The 20958-nt window shown below is 38.4% G+C and overlaps 2 protein-coding genes across 2 annotated transcripts in view; one reads left to right on the top strand and one right to left on the bottom strand.

Annotated features, from left to right (window-relative positions):
* Nucleotides 1–4079, top strand: part of SHCBP1L (SHC binding and spindle associated 1 like) — a 60934-nt gene extending 56855 nt beyond the window's left edge. The window contains exon 10 of the mRNA XM_007937661.2: nucleotides 3828–4079. Within this exon, the coding sequence (XP_007935852.1) occupies nucleotides 3828–4079 (252 nt within the window). The remainder of the gene's footprint in view (nucleotides 1–3827) is intronic.
* A 10530-nt stretch (nucleotides 4080–14609) lies between these two features.
* Nucleotides 14610–20958, bottom strand: part of DHX9 (DExH-box helicase 9) — a 60482-nt gene continuing 54133 nt past the window's right edge. Inside the window, exons 22-27 of the mRNA XM_042780514.1 lie at nucleotides 20383–20544; nucleotides 20109–20236; nucleotides 18446–18675; nucleotides 18211–18326; nucleotides 17464–17664; nucleotides 14610–14997 (exon numbers count right to left, since the gene is read on the bottom strand). Coding sequence (XP_042636448.1) covers nucleotides 14610–14997; nucleotides 17464–17664; nucleotides 18211–18326; nucleotides 18446–18675; nucleotides 20109–20236; nucleotides 20383–20544 — 1225 coding nt within the window. The remainder of the gene's footprint in view (nucleotides 14998–17463; nucleotides 17665–18210; nucleotides 18327–18445; nucleotides 18676–20108; nucleotides 20237–20382; nucleotides 20545–20958) is intronic.

Genomic DNA, 20958 nt, shown 5'->3' with positions numbered 1-20958 from the left:
CAAGATTATCTTCTGTGTCTGTGTTAATTGGTTTCCCTTTTCTTTGTTGAAGAGGGTCTGTGCAATCCTTCTGCCTAGTCCGCCATCTTCAGTGAGTTTGGTTTTAATGGCTAATTTCTTCATTGTTAGCTAGCTGCCTGAATGTCTTCTTTGATCTGATTATGTCCTCTGCCTATTTTTTAATTGGATCATCTTTTTGTTGTTGAAGTTCTGAAGTTTTCTGTAACTTTTAGAGATTAGTCCTTTGATATGTCATTGCCATTTTTTTTTTTTATCCCATCTGTAAGTTCTCTTTTTACTCATTTGGTGAAATGTTTTGGTGCATATAAATATTTCCTTTTTAGGAGGTCAAGGTCATCTAGTTTCTCTTCTGCTGTGTGTGTGTTTTTAGGGCCCTTAAATTTGCCTCTATTTTTTTTTTTTTTTATGATCTTTATAGTTTTAGGTTTTACATTTAGGTCTTTGGTCCATCTTGAATTAGTTTTTGTATATGGTGAGACATATGGATCCTGGTTCATTTTTCTGCAAATGGATATCCAGTCTTGCCAGCACCATTAGTTAAAGGGGGAGCTCTGGTGACATAGTCCCTAAAACGTGTGACTGCTAACCAGAAGGCTGGTGGTTCAAGCCCACCTGCCACTCCTCGGAAGGAAAACTGAGCAATCTATTTTCATAGATACTGCCTCGGAAACCCAAGGAGGGGTTGCTATGAGTTAAAATCCACTCAATGGCAGTGAGGTTTTTCTTTTTTTTTTTTTGTATTTGTTAAAGAGACTATCTCTTTCCCCATTTAATGAGTTTTGGCTGTTTGTAAAAGATCAGCTGTCCATAGGTGGATGTATTTACTTCTGGGTTCTCAATTCTATTCCATCGATCTATGTGTCTGCCATTGTACCAATATCAGGCTTTTTTTTAAAAAAAAAATTTATTGTGATTTGGGTGAAAGTTTACACAGCACTTTCCATACAGCAGCTCACAATACACACAGTGTCTCATGACATTGATTGCAGTTTCCCACAATGCAACAGCTCCCCTCGTACTTTCTCTCCATGATTACCTCTTCCCTGTGTCCTTCCTGTCCATGCACTCCTGCCCCCTGAACTGCTCTCTGTCCATACACAGCTCTTCTATTCTCCCATAATTGATCTCTCCAAGGAGTATATCAACCTATTGTAAATGGTCAGCTCACATGCCTTTTGTTTGGCTGGAAGCCACAGGAGTGGGTTCAATTCCAGACCTGAAGGGCAGGTAAGGGCCATAGTCTCAGAAGTTCCATCAGGCTCTATCAGATCAGTAAACCTGGTCCCTTTAAAAAAAAAAAAAAAAATGATTGTGAGTTTTATTCCACATTTTTCTCCCACTTTATCGAGGATCTTCTACATAGATCCCCCTTCAAGTGGTTGACACTGGTAGCCAGGCACCATCTAGTTCTTCTGGTCTCATAGTTGTATAGGCTGAGGATCGCCTGGTGTGCAATGCAAATCAGTCACCTGGACTAATTGTTTCCATGAATCTTTGGTTTTCTTCATTCTTCTTTGCTGGACGAGGAGAGACCCATCATTGCATCTAGATGGCCACTGGCAAGCTTTTAAGATCCCAGTCGCTACTTGAACAATGTTTTTGTGTAGTATCTTATGCTAATTGAGCTTGATGTCCCCTGCGACTATGGTCCTGAGCCCACAGATCCAAGAACTCACTCTCTTTGGGTAGCTGGCTGTGGCCAAGAAGTGAATACAACCTTGTCCCTTGTCTACTCTACTAAATACCTGGGAATTCTTACGGAACATTCAAATCCACTTGTAGAAACATTGTCCGCCAACGCTATACATGGTCTTTAGCACATTCCCCCCTATATAAACATACCTAATAGTTCAGCCAATATCAGGCTCTTTTGACTACTGTGGATGTATAGTAGGTTTTGAGATTGGGGAGTGTGAGGCCTCCTAGTTTGTTCTTCTTCTTTAGCAGTGCTTTGCTTAACCAGGATGATTTTCCTTTCTATACGAAGTTGGTGATTAGTTTTTCTATCTCTTTAAAGAATGATGATGGAATCTGGATTGAGATTGCAGCATATCTATAGATTGCTTCCTACTGTAACTTTTACAATGTTAAGTCTTCCTATCCATGAGTGTGGTATATTCTTCCATTTACGTAGGTCTTTTTTAAGTATTTTGTAGTTTTCTTTGTACAGGTCTTTTGTGTCTCTGGCTAGATTTATTCCTAAGTCCTTCATCTTTTGGATTGCTATTGGAAATAACATTGTGTTCCTGATTTCCTTTTCAGAGTTCTCTGGAAAGAATGTAGAGGAATCCAACTATTTGTTGTATGTTGATCTTGTACCCTACCACTTTGCTGAATACTTCCATTTGTTCTAATAGTTTTCTTGTTGGTCTTTAGGATTTTCTATGTATAGCATAATATCATCTGCAAATATAGTATTACTTCTTCTTTGCTAATTTGGATGCTTCTTATTTCCCTCTCTTGCCTTATTGCTCTGGCTAGGACTCCCAATATAATATTAAATAGGAGTGGTGATAAAGAGTATACTTGTCTGGCTCCTGTTCACAAGGGCCATGTTTTTAGTTTCTCTCTGTTGAGAATAATGTTGGCCATTGGTTTTGTGCATATGCCCTTAATTATGCTGAATGAATATACATTTTTTTTTTCTCCTCAAACAGATTATAAAGTACTAAAGGCAAGGCTTGTATTATATATTACTACCATCCCCTCACCCTAGTGTGATTTTGGACACTAAGCCATAATTGGTTGAAAACAAGGTGCAAAATAGTAAATTGGAGCATCATGGGGGCAATTTTGAAATACTTGATTTATCTTAAAATTCCCTTTTTTGTCTTTTAAGTATTTTTCAAATTTTCCAGTGGTTCTCATACTTCAGTATGCATCAGATTACTCTGGATGCCGACCCTAGTTTCTGATTCAGTGGGTCTAGGGTACAACTTTAGAATTTCCATTTATAATAAGTTCTCAGGTATTACTTAGTAAAAGTCAGCAGTGGTAGCCAGGAATCCTCTAGTTCTTCTGGTCTCGGGGTCTTGAATACTGAGTTTCTCATGGTCCATTAATTCCTTGGACTAAATGTTTTCATCTTTGATTTTCTTCACTCTTCTTTGCTCTGGACAAGAAGAGAGCATTACTTGCACCTTAGATGGCCACTCAGAAGCTTTTAAGACTCCAGTCACACTACTCACCAAAGTGTAGGATGCAGGACGTGTTTGTGGGCTATGTAATGCCAACTGACTTGGATGTCTCCTGAGACTGATTCTGAGCCTGTAGGTCCACTGACTCACTCACACAAGGTGTTTGGTTATGGCTAAGAAATTTTTACAATGTTGCCTCCTGTTAGTTCAGTTATATATATGGACATTTTTACATCACATAAAATATGTATGTAGGTAGGAATATCATCTGCCAAACTATGTAAGACCATGGGTATAGTCTCATTCACCTACCCATACCTGATTATCTTGCTTTCTACCTATGTTTGTTATTACTGATAATACAGTATTGTGCATGTAATAGTGTTTACCTTTGTTGTTTTTAACTCTTCTGTACTAGAATCAGTTACTTCTAACAATAACTGATAAAAATAAAACTGGAAACTTCCTTTACTATTTTCTTATTAAATATTTTTATAATATCAATCAGTGTGAGGAAAATAGCACCGTTTAAAACTGAGATCATCTCAGTTGTTTTAAAGAAAGCTGCTTTCCCAAGTTCTAAAGTAATGTTTAATATTATTTTCATTAGTTCATATTATCCTTTTATACAAATTATTGACAAACTAATTTCTTTGAATAATTTCATAGGTTCTTCCGGCACCCAAGTTGAAGATGACTAACAATCATATTTATAACAACAATGGCTATGGAGTGAGCATTCTTCAACCAACTGAACAGTTTTTTATTGTAGCAGAAGAAGCTCTCAACAAAGGGGCTGCCTCAGGAGACAAAAAAGATGATAATGGGCTCTCCAAAGTAATGCAAAACCTGAATCTGGAAATGAATAATAATAAGATAGAAGCAAACGTAAAGGGGGATATCAGAATAGTCACAAGTTAAAGCATCTGGATTAATGTTAAAGTTTTATATTTCAGGTATCTGTTTAATAAATAATTCTCATATCCCACAGAAGTGATGGTTTTAATTCAAAGCTTAAACATTTTAGTACTCTTTCATTGCATTATTCATTTTAACATGTGTTCTTTTAAGTAACAGCTGTACTGAGATATAATTCACATGCCATAAAATTCAACCTTTTAAAAGTGTACAATTCAGTAGCATTTAGTATATTGTTAGTATATGGTACACCTATCAACACTATCTAATTCCAGAAATAAATGTGATTTTTAAACACTGTGGTTAAGTGCTCAGCTGCTAACCAAAAGGTCAGTGGTTTGAACCTATTAGCTGCTATGTGGGAGAAATATACAGCATTCTACTTCCATGAAGGTTACAGCCTTGGACACCCAGTGGGCAGTTGTACTCTGTCAGTTCTGAGTCTGAAAGGACTTGATAGCAATGGGCTTATTTTGGTTTTAGCCCAGTAAAAGAAATCCCTGGGTGATGCAAATGGTTGAAGATGCCTCAGAAGAAGGGCCTGGTGATCTACTGAAAAATCAGCCATTGAAAACCCTATGGAGTGCAGTTCTGCTTTGACACACATGGGGTTGCCATGACTCAGCACTGACTCAATAGCAACTGTTTGTTTTGTTTTGTTTTTTTTGATAAATAAAAAGTATTAGGTGTTCTGTGTTGTTTATTAAGTGCTGTTGAGTTAGCTCCAACTCATAGCAACCCTGTGCACAACAGAACCAAACACTGCCCGGTTGTGCACCTTCCTCACAATCCTTGCTATACTTGAGCCCATCAATGCAGCCACCGTGTCAGACCATTTCGTTGAGGGTCTTCCCCTTTTTCGCTGACCCTCTACCTTACCAAGCATGATATCCTCTCCAGGGAATGGTCCCTTCTGACAACATGACCAAAGTAGGCGATGATGGAGTCTGGCCATTCTCACTCCTAAGAAGCATTCTGGCTGCACTCCTTCCAGAACAGATTTGTTACTTCTGGCAGTTCAGGGTACTTTCAGTATTCTTCACCAGGACCACAACTCAAAAGCATCAACTCTTCAGTCTTCCTTATTCATTGTTCAGCTTTCACATGCATATGTGGCAATTGAAAATACCATGACTTGGGTTAGGTGCACCTTAGCCTTCAAAGAGACATCTTTGCTTTTTGGCACTTTAAAGAGGTCTTTTGCAGCTGATTTGCCCAGTGCAATACGACATCTGATTTCTTGACTGCTGCTTCCATGGTGTTGATTGTGGAACCAAGTAATATGAAATCTTTGACAACTTTGATCTTTTCTCCATTTACTGTGACACTACTTATTGGTCCAGTAGTGGGACTTTTCGTTTTAAATTGAGGTGTAATCCACATTGTAGACTATAGTCTTTTATGTTCATCAGTAAGTGCATCAAGTCATCTTTACCTTCAGCAAGCAAAGTTGTGTCATATGCATGTCACAGGTTGTTAATGAGACTTCCTCCAATCCTGATGCCACATTCTTCTTCATATAGTCCGGCTTCTCAGATTATTTGCTCAGCATACAGATTGGATATGTATGGTGAAAGGATACAACACTGACACATACCCTTCCTGATTTGAAACTACGTAGTGTCCTCTTCTTCTATTGAACGACAGCCTCCTGGTCTACATACAGGTTACTAATGAGCTCAATTAAGTACTCTGAAATTCCTATTCTTCTCAAGGTTATCCATAATTTGTTACGTTCCACACAGTTGAATGCTTTTACATAGTCACTAAAACACAAGTAAATGTCTTTCTGATATTCATTGCTTTCAGCCAAGATCCATCAGACGTAGCAATGATATCCCCTGTTCCAGGTTGTCATCTGAATCCAGCTTGCATTTCTGGCAGGTCCTTGTCAACAGACTGCTGCAACTGTTTTTGAATTATCTTCAGCAAAATTTTACTTGCATATAATATAAATGATATTGTTTGATAATTTCCACATTCTGTTGGATCACCTTTCTTTGGAATGGGTACAAATATGGATGGATCTCTTCCAGGCAGTTGGCCAGGTAGCTGTCTGCCAAATTTCTTGGCATGGATAATTAAGTTCCTCCAGCACGGCATCTGTTTGTTGAACCATCTCAATGGTTATGCTGTCAGTTCCTAGAGCCCTGTTTTTCACCAGTTCCTTCAGTGTAGCTTCAACTTCTTCGATCAGTACCATTAGTTTGTGATCATATGCCACCTCCTGAAACAGAAAAACACTGACCAATTCTTTTTGGTACAGTGACTGTGTATACCTTCAGTCTTCATTTGATGCTTCCGGCATCATTCAATATTTTGCCCATAGAATCACTCAATATTGCAACTTGAGGCTTGATTCCACCTCCCACGCACACCCCCAGTTCTTTCAGCTTGAGAAAAACAGAGCATGTTCTTCCCTTTTGGTTTTCTAACTTCAGGTCTTTGCACATTTCATTATAGTAATTTACTTTGTCTTCTTGAGCTGCTCTTTGAAATCTTCTGTTCATCTCTTTTATCTTGTCATTTCTTCCATTTGCTTAGTTACTCTCCATTCAAGAGCAAGTTTCAGAGTCTCTTCTGACATCCATTTTGGTCTTTTCTTCCTTTCCTGTCTTTTTAATGACACTTTCCTTTCTTCATGTATGATGTTTTTGATGTCATCCCATAATTTGTCTGGTGTTTGGTCATTGGTGTTCAATGTATCAAAACTGTTCTTCAGATGGTCTCTAAATTCAGATGGTATATAATCAAGGTCTATTTTGGCACTTGTGTACTTGTTTTAATTGTCTACAACTTTAACGTGAACTTGCATATAAGCAATTGATGGTCTGTTCCACAGTCAGCTCCTGTCCTTGTTTTGGCTGAAGTTATTGAGCTGTTCTTGCCACAGATGTAGCTGATGTGATTCTTGTGTATCCAATCTGGCAAGGTCCACATTTATAACCACTATTTATGATGCTGAAAAAAAGTATTTGCAATGAATAAGTCATTGGTCTTGCAAAACTGTATCATGCAATCTCTGGCATCATTCTCATGACCAAAGTCACATTTTCCAACTACTAATGATTCTTCATTTCCATCTTTCACATTCTAAACACCAGTAGTAATCAGTACACCTTGATTGCGTATTTGGTCAACGGCAGACTGCAGAAGTTGGTAAAAATCTTCAATTTCTTTGTCTTTGGTGGCTTGTTTATAAACTTGAATAATAGTAGTAGTATTAACTGGTCTTCCTTGTAGGCATATGGATATTATTCTATCATTGACAGCACTGTACTTCAGGACAGATCCTGAAACAGTCTTTTGATGATGAATCCCACATCATTCCTTTTCAATTTGTCATTCCCAGCACAGTAGATCATGATTGTCTGATTCAAAATACCTAAAACTAGTCGATTTCAGCTCACTAATGCCTAGGATATCGATCTTTACGTGTTACATTTCATTTTTGACTCTTCCCAATTCTTCTACATTCATACCTCATACATTCCACGTTCCGATTATTAATGGATCTTTGCAGCTGTTTCTTTCCATTTCGAGTCATGCCCCATCAAGCAAATGGAGGTCTGGAAAGCTTTACTCCATCTATGTCTTAAGGTCGACTACTTTAAGGAAGCAGCTATTCCCTAGTTGTATTTTGAGTGCCTTCCTACCTGAGGGGCTCATCTAGTACTGTATCAGACAATGTTTTAGGGCTATTCGTAAGGTTTTCCAGTGATATAGCAGAAAGTGTTTCACTGCTATTCATAAAATTTTCACTAATTCTTTGAGAAGTGGATGGTCCCTCCTTCTTCCAAATCTGTCGCAGTCTGGAAACTCCATTGAAACCTGCCAACCATGGGTGACCCTGCTGGTATTAGAAATACTGGTGGCATAGCCTCCAGCCTCACAGCAACATACAAGCTGCCATAGTACAATAAACTGACAGATGAGTGGTAGGTGTTCTGGGTATAAAGTGGATAAAATTAATTTTATAGCCAATTCTCATTCATTCCCAGGTATTTGTGCTACTAACCAAAGTAAGGTGATAAAGAATTAGGTTCAACTCTAAGAAGCAAGAAAATAAAAAATGAGTAAACAATATAAAAAATGTGTTATTGTTTCATATTCAATAACTCCATTAGTATTCAATATAGGGCTGATAGGTGTTCCATATTGTCACAGACTCAAGCTACTATCTTGTTTTATCCTTGTATAGTTTCTAATCCTAAAATCAACTAATAGTGCAAGATAGCAGTTGTTGCTTAAAGCCATTAAAATATGTCCAAATTCTAAGCAGGAGAGGACCTTTCTACAAAACGGGATGTTATCATTTCAATTTTCATGCCTTAAGCTAGAATCTAATCATCTAGCTGCATTTGTAGGAAATACAATCTTGAAATTGAATGCTGAAGTGAATGGCCATATGTAATGTAGGGGATTTATTTTTTAATAAAGAAGATAAAAATACTAATTGGGAGATAACTAAAGATCTTTTTCAGAAAGCAGAACTTATATTAACTTTAGAATATAGAAAGAAATAGACCCTTAGGCTCAAACACATTAATCATTCTTCCCCCATTATGACTTTGATTTCTTTGTTATCTATAACCTAGCAAAGATGAGAATTTCTTTAGGCTGAATGAGGATATATTTGATAATACATTTTTAAGGCATCAGTGTTCATTGCTTTACTGAATAGCCTTCTTCATGTTGTTGTTGTTGTTAAGTGCTGTCGAGTCATTTCCAACCCATAGCGACCCCATGCACAGCAGAACGAAACACTGCCCGATCCCGCGCCAGCCCCACAATCCCTGCTATACTTGAGCCCATCATCGCAGCCACCGTTATCAATTCATCTCCTTGAAGGCCTCCCCCTCTTTCGTCGACCCTCCACCCTACCAAGCATGACATCCTTCTCCAGGGAATGGTCCCTTCTCACATGACCAAAATAGGTGAGACGAAGTCTGGCCATTCTTGCTTCCAAGGAGCATTCTGGCTGCACTTCCTCCAGGACAGATCTGTTAGTTCTTTTAGCAGTCCACAGTACTTTCAGCATTCTTCGCCAGCACCACAACTCAAAAGCATCAACTCTTCTTCGGTCTTCCTTATTCATTATCCAGCTCGCACATGCATACCAGGCGATTGGAAATATCATGGCTTGTGTCAGGCGCACCTTAGTCCTCAAGGAGATTTCCTTGCTCCTCAGCACTTGAAACAGTTCCTTCGCAGTTGACTTTCCCAATGCTACACGTCGTGTAATGTCTCAACTGCTGCTTCTGTTGGCATCAATTGTAGAACCAAGCAACGTGAATTCCTTGACAACCTCAATCTTCTCTCCATTTATTGTGATGGTCTGGCTTAATGCAAACAATTAAAATCCAAACTCTTCAAGTATCAAGTCAAATTCAGAGACCTTTTCTCCAATCAAAATCAAAGCTCTTCAGTCAGTTCCAATCCGATTCAAAAGTTCTTACCTGGTTTTGTCTCATTCCATCCCAATTCTAGACCAAGTTCTACAGCATGGTCTCCTGGGACTGGCAAACCAGCTTATTCTCCCAGTTAACTTTCTAGCATCTCTCTGGACTAAAAGTTTCCAAATCCCCTCCATACCATTCTCAACCCCAAAGGAAGTGACTGGGTTGTCAATGTCACAATCCTTAAATTTAGAAGTATACAATGAAGATGCCAACAGTGCCACTTTTCACTATATCCACAAACCCCAATAAACATTTAGTGAGATAAAAGGTGGCGAGTTAAAATTTCCCACTATGGTAGTTTGGTTTGTGTGTCAACTTGGCTGGGCCTGGTTGAGTGGCTGGGCAGCTGGTAGTAGTTAATCCCCAAGAGGAGACTGGCAATCAGCTCCATGGTGGGATCTACTATTAAGCAGCAGGGTAGCTTCCTTCGGGTATGTGGTTTGCTTCCTGTATAAAAGGAGAAGCTTTGAGAATGGTCTCTAGCCTATGGTACGCTTGGACCCTGCATGTAGACGTGTCATTGCTCAGCAGCCTGCTATGCTCTGCTGACTGTGGGACTTACAATGGACTTAATGGCCTGCCGTGTGGTTTGGTAACATCGGGACTGTGCCTTTTTCCTTGCCAACCTTGGGGTTTCTCAGCCTGAGCAGTCAGTGGCTGTCTGAATGAAGAAAAGCCTCTAGCTCCAGTGGGCCTGGAGCAGGAGGCAGAGCTGAACTCCAAGGTTGAAGGGCTTTCACCCAGCCCCTAGAGCCTGGCCCTTTGAACTTGAACTTAAAGCCTCTAAATAATAAGAATAAACTCCTGTTTGTTAATAAGGCCATCCCATTTGTGGTATATTCCTGTCAGAGTGGCACTAGGTAACCAGAACACCCACCTTTCCACACATTTCCTCCTTTTATCACCTGAACTGGGGTGAAACGAATTTAGTAGGGGATCAGCTCTCATTTTGAACAAATCCATCATCTTAGACCTATTGCAGCGTCCCTTCAACTGATTTTTGTTGTAGAAAAGAAAATGCGGCACAGTGGTTGATACCTCATGATATTAATCTGCCACAAAATAATTCTCCATGTAGTATTCTGCCCTAAGTCTGATTATGGCTTCAAAGGCATGATTTTTGGATCTTATGTCATAATGGATCCTTTGGACAGTTAAAATTAACCTAAGTGGACTTCTACTTATAGCTATGACCGCCTATCAGGTACTTAACTTTCCCTCTCCTGTAAACAACCAGAAAAACAAACTGTTACGTATGAAACAATTGCTTTCAACAGACAATGCAGAACTGTGATCCTGATGCGAAACAAATTGAGATGAGCATGACAATCACCTTGAAGTCAGACTGGAGGTACTTTCTTCTGGCAGAAGAGAAAGCAGAGAACAGCAATCTTCTTGAGTTCAAGAGAGATTAGGAGTTTGGTTAGGGCACAGCTGCAATATGTGGGCAAAGTACAGAAAAAGAGTTCTAAAAATCTACGTTTTAGGATGAATACCAAAATTATTACAACTCTGTCCGAATGGTTCTTTTGAGCTTTGTTGTTGCTAGGTGTTGCCAACTTGGTGCCGACTCAGAGCAATACTGTAACAGAAGGGACGCTGCCTGATCCTGCACCATCCTCAAAACTGTTGGTATGCTTGAGCCCGCCATTGCAGCTATTTTGTTTCTCCACCTTCAAGGTCTTCCTCTTTTTGCTGATCCTCTCTTTACCAAGCATGATGTCCTTCTTCAGGGACTGGTGTCTCCTGATAACATATCCATAGGTGTCAAAGTCTCTCCATCCTTCCTTCCAAAGGGACTCTAACTGTACTTCTAAGACAGATTCATTTGTTCTTCTGGCAGTCCATGGTGTAGTCAGTATTCCTCACCAACATCATAATCCAAATTCATCAATACCTCTCAGGTCTTCCTTATTCATGTAGTTTTCACTTGCTTATCAGGTACCTGAAATTGTCATGGCTTTTGTCAGGTGAACCTTAATCTTCAAAGTGAATATTTGCTTTTTGACAACTTAAAGAGGATTTTGACCATCATTCCATTTCTTATTTCTAGTTGAAGTTGTTGGAGGCATAATAACCAGTAAAGGCAATACTTAATTTATACATCTTAAGAGGGAATTTTCATTTCATGTGCCTACAGTAAAAAAATAAAAAAAAATAAACCACCTCAAAGTCCACTGATGGGACTAAAAGTTCATATAGCCAGTTACAACCATAGAGTGGACTTGACTATAAAACTAGGAGCAGGTGAGTAGGGACTTTAGTCCTCATCCCAAAGGAAAGAGGACAGGACAATGGTGATGTCTCATTTAGACAGAAATGTTTACTCCACATGTAATGTGGAGGATGAATTGCAAAGGTAGGACTGTAAGAGGATCAGTTAAGAAGCCACTGTGGTCTTGGATAAAGCGAAAGATAGCATCAACAGATTAACGGCAGTTGCTTTGCAAACTGGAAGATAATTGGGAATCAGTGTCATGCATTGCTGTGCTAGGGAGCCACTGAAATTGGCACCAGATGATGGGCAAGATGCAAAGTGCCACTAAAGGGAAACTGCAAGAATTAGGACCTTATGTTGATTAATTTCCTAAATAAATCACAGGGATGGTGGTGAGAAAGAAAACAAGGACAAAATGACAGTGAAGTGTCCATTTTTCCATGGAACACCACAATTTGATCACCTCTATAGTTTCATCGTGTACTAGAATTGTTAAAACTGAATTATCTCAAGTCTTTCGCTACCAGTATCTTTGATGAGAACATGCCTTCAAATAAGAGCAGTTTCAGTTGAGATATGGCATGAGGCTATTATAACGCCACTCACTGCAATTTGTAGCACCAGATATCGAAAGAGAGATTCTACTATCCACAAGTTCACAAGAGTAGAAAACTACTTGTGTCAGACAGACTTATGGTAATAGAACTACAACCTAAGTGGTATCATCAGTGAAACCAGAGGGAGTCACCATTCTCTGAGAATGTGACTGATACTAATCCTGAACCAGATAATGTCACTGATAGAAAACCTCAAATTTGTGAAAATCTCCTACCTCAGAAAAAGTTAATGATGTGATCATGTGGTGGTTCTCACTATTATACTGAAATGTATCAGCCACCTGCAACTTGAATGAAGACAGTGGGGCTTCTTTAAACAGGATGCAACTTCAACAGCAGGAAAACAGTATTTAAGATGCTACACCAGTTGATATATAGAACTGTCAGGCATATGAAACATGACATTTGTGTGAACCTTAAGTACTAAAAGAAGAGACTTACATAGGCCCTGCTTCAGAATTTTGAAGAAGAAATCATTTGAAGAGAAAGCTGCCTGTGGTAATGTTAGTTATTAAAATAAATCTGATAGAGGAAGATGGTGATAATTATGGCTCCTAGGGAGGAACCGTCTCTATCAGTGTCAATGTAACTAACCTGAAGGAGACCTTTTGCATCTACCTCTGAACTAGCCCAAAAGAATCAAATTTTGAAGGCTACATTAAAAGTTCAAGAATCTACAATAAAAACAACAAACTATTCTATACTCTTAAGAAACAGATACTTCCAATTGGCCCCATAACCCAAGTTTCTCAAGGACTGCTAGCAGAGGCGATACGCATCTGGTAAATAAGTCCTCCTGTTAATAATAACAAAAGGAAACACAGAAAAAAGCCAAGGAGCTCAACAAAGGTAATCACGTTCCTGACTGCAAGCTGACTCAAAATGGTAGTCTGCATTTGAGTCAAGGTGAGGAGAGTGAGATGAATGTGGCACAGACACAAGAAAAACTTCTGGAGTACTCCAAGCACTGGCCTGCCTGTGAAAATGGGGACAAGTGTGCTTACCATCATTACCTTTCACCTTACAATGCTTTCTCAATTGTATATTTGCTGAAAAATGTTTGCTTGGTTATCCAAATTGTCAACACAATATAAAATACAGTTTGCCCCTTCATTTCTGTAAGAATCCTAGTACTGATTCCAAAATTAGCAACTGTAATGCCAGCACTGAATTCTAGTTAAGTCACCTGTCAATGATTCCCTGCTTAAGAAAATGGAATGACTCTTCACCATCCAAAATACTGTAGCTTTAACATTCAGTGTATAAGACCTGACTTGAGGTCCTGTACATCACTGTACCAGGGTAACATGCATTGGAATAATCTTGATCTCAAATTAACTGATGACACCTAGTCCTGCATGACAGAAGAATCATGGGTTCTAAAAGATTCCATCTGATGAAAAATACTCTACAAACTTGTCAAATCTTTGAAACTTGGAATATATTATTTTCAAATTTAAAATTATTAACCAATGTCCTTTGTGATAATATACAATCTGTCAAATTCTACATTTTATCCTTGGTGACAATGTCATTTGCTTTCTTTCCTTCCCTAAAAATAATCTTTATTCTAAAGTTTTGAGGAGTAATTATATGGCCTTTTAATCTTTGCAATGTAAACTAGTTAGAAAAGAAAATGTTTGCCTTAGTCTTTAACAGATTTTTCAAAGACAAAGCTTGGGAGGAAGCCAAAATGTCCAACTGTAGATCTTAACAGTTTCATTTATGTGCAGAGGTCTGTGTGGATCTGTGCACTGGACAGTATTTACTGCACGAGTTAACACTCAGTTTCAAGACTGTTTATTCTAACTATTTGATATACTTCTACAACACCGAGTACAATTTTTTCCTGATATTTAACAAAGATGTGATTGGCATATAAAATTATGCTAATGTGTAAGATCAACAATTAAATACATGGCCAATATTCTGTGTAATACTTTATTTTCTATTGTATTAAACTAAAGCCAAGAAAATATCAAGTTAATCTTAAAGGCAAATCTTTACTCCTTAAAGAAAAAATACAAACGGTGGTATTTTTAGAATAGATCATTATTTTTTACATAATATAAACAAAATCACTAATGTAGCTATATGCTTGGCTTCCTAAAACTACAACGAACCACAGAGAGCGAGGAAAACAGGTTTACTTATTGGTGACAAACAAGTATCTTGGGAAAATACACAGCATGCATTTTTTTTAAACTGACTACAAGTAGGTGCTGACATAATCAAACTAATAGCCACCACCTCCTCTTCCTTGTCCAAAGTAGCCACCTCCAAAGCCCCCCCTACCACCACCTCGCTGGAATCCCCCAGATCCTCTGTAGCCTCCTCCACCAGATCCTCTGAAGTCTCCTCCAGAGCCTCCTCTATAGCCACCTCCTCTAAAGCCTCCAACACCACCTCCACCATATCCTCCACGAAAAGAGTTGGAACCACCTCCATAGCCTCCACCGCCACCTCCGTAGCCTCCACCGCCAAGCCCATAGCCTCCGCTACCATAGCCTCCACTGCCATAACCACCACCATAGCCTCCACCACTGTAACTAGAACCTCCCCTTCTATATCCACTTCCATTGTCGTATCGGGCCATCTTGGGAGGACGTGGACCATCTCCATATCTAGAAAAAAGCACAAAACCACCACTTTAGCAAAATATTCTTAATACATATCAACAACTCATCATATTTACACATTTAGTCATACTTAAAATTTAATGCATAAAGAGAATGACATCAACTGCACAAACTGAAACAAAGTAAATCTGCTACTCTGAAATACACACAGGAGAAGTTATGAAACCATAACCATCTGTTTCCTAAAGTTCTTTCTGGTTCATTTTCCAAAATCTTGAATTTTCACAGTACAGGACAATATAGAATAGTACAGGATAGGTCACTTTCACGCAGTTCTATACAGAATTCCAGAAAAGTATCACTTGTATTAGGAATAACATTGTTCTAAAACTGGCAATAAATTACTTGGTCTTTATTTATTACCAAGTATTTTTCTGCGTCAAAACAGGTCCAAACTGTCTGGTAATCTGTTCACACCTCAATGTGTTTCATATAACAAACAAATGAGTATTAATGAAAAACTGCACATACATAACATCATGGCCCACTGAGTCCAATCCAACACACTCCAAAACTCTTTTTCCTCCTATGCAGTTTCTCTTAGCTATTAGCACTACCAATTCAGTGGTGCACAAGTAAGAAACAGGCTGATCGTTCTCATCTTCACTGAACTGTTCCCACCACTCCTTTTAATCCATCATCAATTCCTACTGATTCTACTGCAAACCTGCCTAATCTATTTACTTCTCCTGGTTCCTACTGCTTCCACCGTAATCCAGGGGACCCTCACATTTATACAACCTAAACTCTCGCATTTATCTCATCCTTTCCAGTGCCAATGGCTTTATCAATACCACCTCTTTGTATAAACATACTTAACCTTCAAAGAGCAGATAATCTGTGAAGTCTCCCTCCCGCCAAAAAAAAACTTTCCTCTGCTGAACCTTTGTAGCACTACATTTCTATCTGCCGTGAGACACTTTCTATTACTTATTCTTTTCAGTAATTCTTCCTTGTAGCTCACCACCTATCACGACCAGTTAAGCATAATAAATAAGTGCACTGTTTTCAGGAGCCATATATTGCCTGGGTTGCAATCTAGCTCTACCATTTAGTAATTGTATGAACTTGGGCAGGCGAGGTGTCTTAACTTTGCTGTGCACAGCTTTCTCATTTATGTTAAAGAGTATAATGACATACCTACATCCAAAGTAGAATGTTAAAACAAATTAATATTAGAAAAACACTTGGCACAGTGTCTAGTACACACCACTACATGTTTAATTAAAAAGTTATTCAGTTATAACCAAAGGGAAACCAGAATCCACAAAGTAAATAGCAGTGGTGATATATTACAATTATTTTCAACTAAATGCAAAAAAGTGATCCTTGATAAAGAATTTAAAAATAATGTTAATAATTAAATGGTATTTTTGGGATAACTAGAAAAGTTTAGATATGCTTACATTATTTTAACAGTGAAATTTCTGGGGTTTGATCATGGAAGATGCACCAAGTATATTAATGGAAAATGTCATAAATGACTGCAACTTAATCTCAATGAAAACAAAGCATGTAAAAGTAGTGTAGAAAATGAAAGCCAAGTGTCACGAAACACTGATGTTAGTGAATATAAGTGAAGACTGTATGTCATTGCCCTATTTTTAAAAAATTTTTCTCCAAGTATTAAGTATTTCTAAACAAAAGGTTATGGGAAAGAGAAAAATTAAAAAGTAAAGAAAAAAAAAAAAGCAAAAAAAATTTTAGGAGTTAAGAGAAATTTCTTTTTTCTTCAAGAGAGCCATACTTCATGGTTTGGCTGAGATAAATCCTCATTTTCATTTGAGGAAGAAGTAATTTAATCCTTTGTCAACAGTTTATTGAAGATGACAAAAACAGTACAGTGGAAAGATGTCATCTGGGCTCTGTCTCTATCATTTTAGTCATGTCACCCACTGTGGACTATTATGTGCTTTTAAGGTTCCTTTCCATCTTTAACATGGACTAGTGTAATGAAAAGGTTATTAATACAAAGATAAAGTAAATGAAATTCTTTTGCACTGAGTGTGTTCATTTCGCCCAACTTACAACATATATGATTTACAACAAACTGCACTTATGACCATCCATGTTTTTTGTATACCTTACTGTTTAGTGTGTACTACATGTATGTTGCAGTGCCTAATTTGCTGCTATCATTCTCATGCCAATGCCTAAAGACAAAGATTGTATTTATAAAGATACTAATAAAAGGCAATTGATAATGAAACTAACAAAAAATGAGGTATTCAACTTATACCAAAACCAATTTACAAGAGAAGTTGTCAGAATGGAACCCTATTGTAACCCAGGGACTATCTGTACTAAATGCCATATTCTGTTTTTATCTAGAATTTTAACTTAAAAAAAAAAGAAAAAAAAAACAGGCCTCTATGAAAACAACCCTGTGAATTCTAGGCCTGTACAAGATTAATGTTCTCTACTTGGTTTTAAAGTTAATGTGGTACGCACCGTACACTGCCAATCATAAGGGTGATTCCAGCAGCCGAAGGCCTAGAGATCTGGCGGATTGTGTTCAGCATTCGTTCATTTATGGGGTCCAAGTGGCTGATGATATCAGGCTGTTTGGTTACTTCGACAACCAAAGCCTCCATGGCTGCCCGGAGAGCAGTGATGCAGGCAGCAGCTTCATGGGATATTTGCAGTCTGATCCTGAAGGAGAAAAACAGTAAAAGTGAGAGGAATACATATAGAAAAATCATTACTGCTCTATTTCACACACAGCAAGTAATGGAATAAATTTAATCCCTAACCAAGTATCAATACTTTAAACTACTGTAATTGCTTCAGACTTAGGCAACCATATTATGAAGAGTAATAATCTCCATTAACCTCTTAAATTTCATTGCTAACTATTAGCAGGCTCTTAAAACTATTAAAGCACAATATTGGCAGACTGGAATGAAGATTATTCAGTATCCAACAAAAGAATGAATTAAGAGACTTAAGAGTGTTGGTGTTTATTTAAGGCATTCTAGAACATGGCTGATTCATGGCAGATTCATCACTGCCTGATCTTCAAGCTTTATTCCATTTTTCTAAGTGCTTACTGTGTGCTTACCACTGGTCTCTAAGCACTTTGAATCAGCAAACTGTGCCATGTTTGTTTTACAAATTAAATCAGATTAGCAAATGAATGACACCACATCTCAATCCTAAAAATTATTCAGTTGGGAGTTCACAGCTAAAAATCCATACCAGTCATCAACAACCACAAGCTGCCCATCAGATTGGACTTTCTTGGATGCAAAGAGCAGCAACTGTAGGGGGGTCACCAAAGTCATGCCTTTAGCAGAGATGGCTCGGGTACGAATCTAAAGAGAAGACAAAAGGAGTATGTTGGCATTCCAATCACGAATCAACTGCCATATAATGACAGTAAAATATGCTCTGATCCAGATTTTTAATTTAAACTTCTCTTATTTTTTCTTACCTTTTCCCCAAATACAAAGAAGGGACATGGGTACTTCATGTCCTGGCTGCTAAAGGGACAGTTAACAGATGACTTGTGGATAAGCGCATTCCGCCCTTCAGTGGTGAGGATCTTTCTCTTTTCCTTATGATAGCACACATTGGGGTACACACCAAAGGCCAGGAGAGAGATAACAACGTCCAAATTATTATCTGGTCCAGTGTTAGTAAACACTTGTGTCAACAAACATTCTGAAAAGAGGAATAGGATATACAGATCAGATAACAAGCTAACAACTCTCACTACCACATCCAAAGAAAACAATTAAATGTCTGAATTCTCTTAGAGATTCAACTGTAATAAACTTGGGGCAATTGCTTATTAAAAAAAATTCTCCAATTCACCACCTAGTCTCAGAATAGGAGCTAAGCTAACAGAACTAGCTATAATCAAAATATTCCATGTGGGTATCCTTGCTGTTAAGGAGCTCGGGTGGTTCAGTGATGAAGGCATCTCATGAGCAATCAGAAGGTTGGCAATTGAAACCACCAGCCATTCTGCTGAATGAAGACAGGGAAATCCACTTGTGTAAAGATTTACCACCTTAGAAACACAATGGGGGTCCCTACTGAGTCATAATTGATTTGACAGCAGTGGATTCAGTTCAGTTAACTAGTTGTTACTTCTACAGAAAATGCAGTTAACACTCCACAGAGGCACCCACTACAATGAGGGCTACACATTGATTATTTTATCATTTGCTAAAAAAGCAGGAGTTGTAAGAATATGTATACATTTTGTTTTAACACAAATTTGACTATCATATAACCACCCTAAGTTTGGACAAATAATTTAAACTTCTATGAAATATCTACATCTAAGTACTGTTACTGATAAATTACTCCTCAAACCACTGTCTGAGCCTTATTCAACCTTAAATTGCTCAATTTAAAGGTTCTGAAAACTAGACCAGTATTTTTCAAAAGATAAAGATAGGTACAAACATCTTGATCAAAGACACATTAATTAAAATAGCAGTATCTGTGCATTACATCACTTCTACTGCTCAAGTCTCATTCCTTTCGTATTTTATTAAAGAATTAACAAACATGAAAATCCTAAGAGTTCAAAGAACTAAGAAATAGCTGGAAACATAAAGAAAGGATCAGGTATAGCATTGGAAGATAAAGTATATCACATTGTCGATTTACAGGTACGTTATAAAAGTCAGAGAGCCCAAGTGGTACAGTAAGTTGAACTGATCAGCTGCTAACCAACAAGTCACAATTCGACCCACCAGCTGCTCCATTGAAGAAAGGCGTGACATCTGCTTTCATAAAGATTATAGCCTAGGAAACCCGATGGGGGTCATCGTATTCTGTCCTCTAGGGTTGCTATCAGTCACAAATGACTTGACACCAATGGGTTTCATTTTTGGTATATAAATGCCAATTAAGATACATATTAGGAGCTCTGGTAGCATAGTGGCTAAAGCACTTGACTGCTAACCAGAAGGCTGGCGGTTCAAACCCACCAGCCACTCCTCGGAAGGAAGGTTGGGCAATCCTGCTTCCGTAGTGATGCTGCCTCGGAAACCCAAGGAGGGGTCGCTATTAGTCGGGGCCGACTCGATGGCACATAACAACAACAACAAGATACATATTAAAAATGGAAAGAGTCTCACCTTCTGGAAATCCAGAGTTAATCAGAATCTCTTTCAGCTGAACTTTGGCTTCCCATGTCATTCTTAGTGTAGCCATATTAAGTCTTTTGTGCTCACAAAAACGTATCTCTGCCTCTTCTCCACCCATTCTAAAATAAGCATGATATAAAGTAATTCTTAGAGGCCAAATAACTAGACAGACAGACAGACAGACAGACAGACACACACACACACACACACACACACACACACAGAGATGCTAATCTTACAATAACTCTCTTTCAAAAGTTCATACCTAGCATCATCCCATGCTTGGAATACAGATAAAAGGGCCACATGATCAGAAAATCTGTTTCCAGCAAAATTTCGATGGATATAACCCAGTCGCTTTCCTTCACTGATGAAAGGCTCTGGGAAGCAGGTGGCAGCAGAGATGGTACACACAGCATCTCCCACACTGAAACACAGAGAGTAAATCCAAACCAGATCATCATCTTGTCAAAAATTAGGCCAGTACTGTCAATGGTGGCCAGGAGTCTTTATTGGTTATGATACTGCTATTATCATTGAAAACGGCTTCAGACCTCTACAGCTGATCTCTCAGGAAGCAGAAAGGGAAAGAAAATAATGACCCTTGCTATTAATGCTATATTATTTATCATTGAACACAACTGTTCTATTTTCTTTTCATACGCTCTCTTCTATCACCTAATCTAGGAGCTCTGGTAGCATAGTGCCAAAGGCTAACCAGCAGGCTGGCGGTTCAAACCCACCAGCCACTCCTCGGAAGGAAGGTTGGGCAATCTACTTCCGTACTGATACTGTTTCGGAAACCCAAGGAGGGGTAGCTGTGAGTCGGGTCTGACTCGAT

This window comes from Orycteropus afer, unplaced genomic scaffold (assembly GCF_000298275.1).
Source record: "Orycteropus afer afer isolate SDZICR_OR568_19922 unplaced genomic scaffold, OryAfe1.0 scaffold00043, whole genome shotgun sequence".
NCBI classification, from domain to species: domain Eukaryota; kingdom Metazoa; phylum Chordata; class Mammalia; order Tubulidentata; family Orycteropodidae; genus Orycteropus; species Orycteropus afer.
This window is presented reverse-complemented; position numbering and strand designations above follow the sequence as displayed.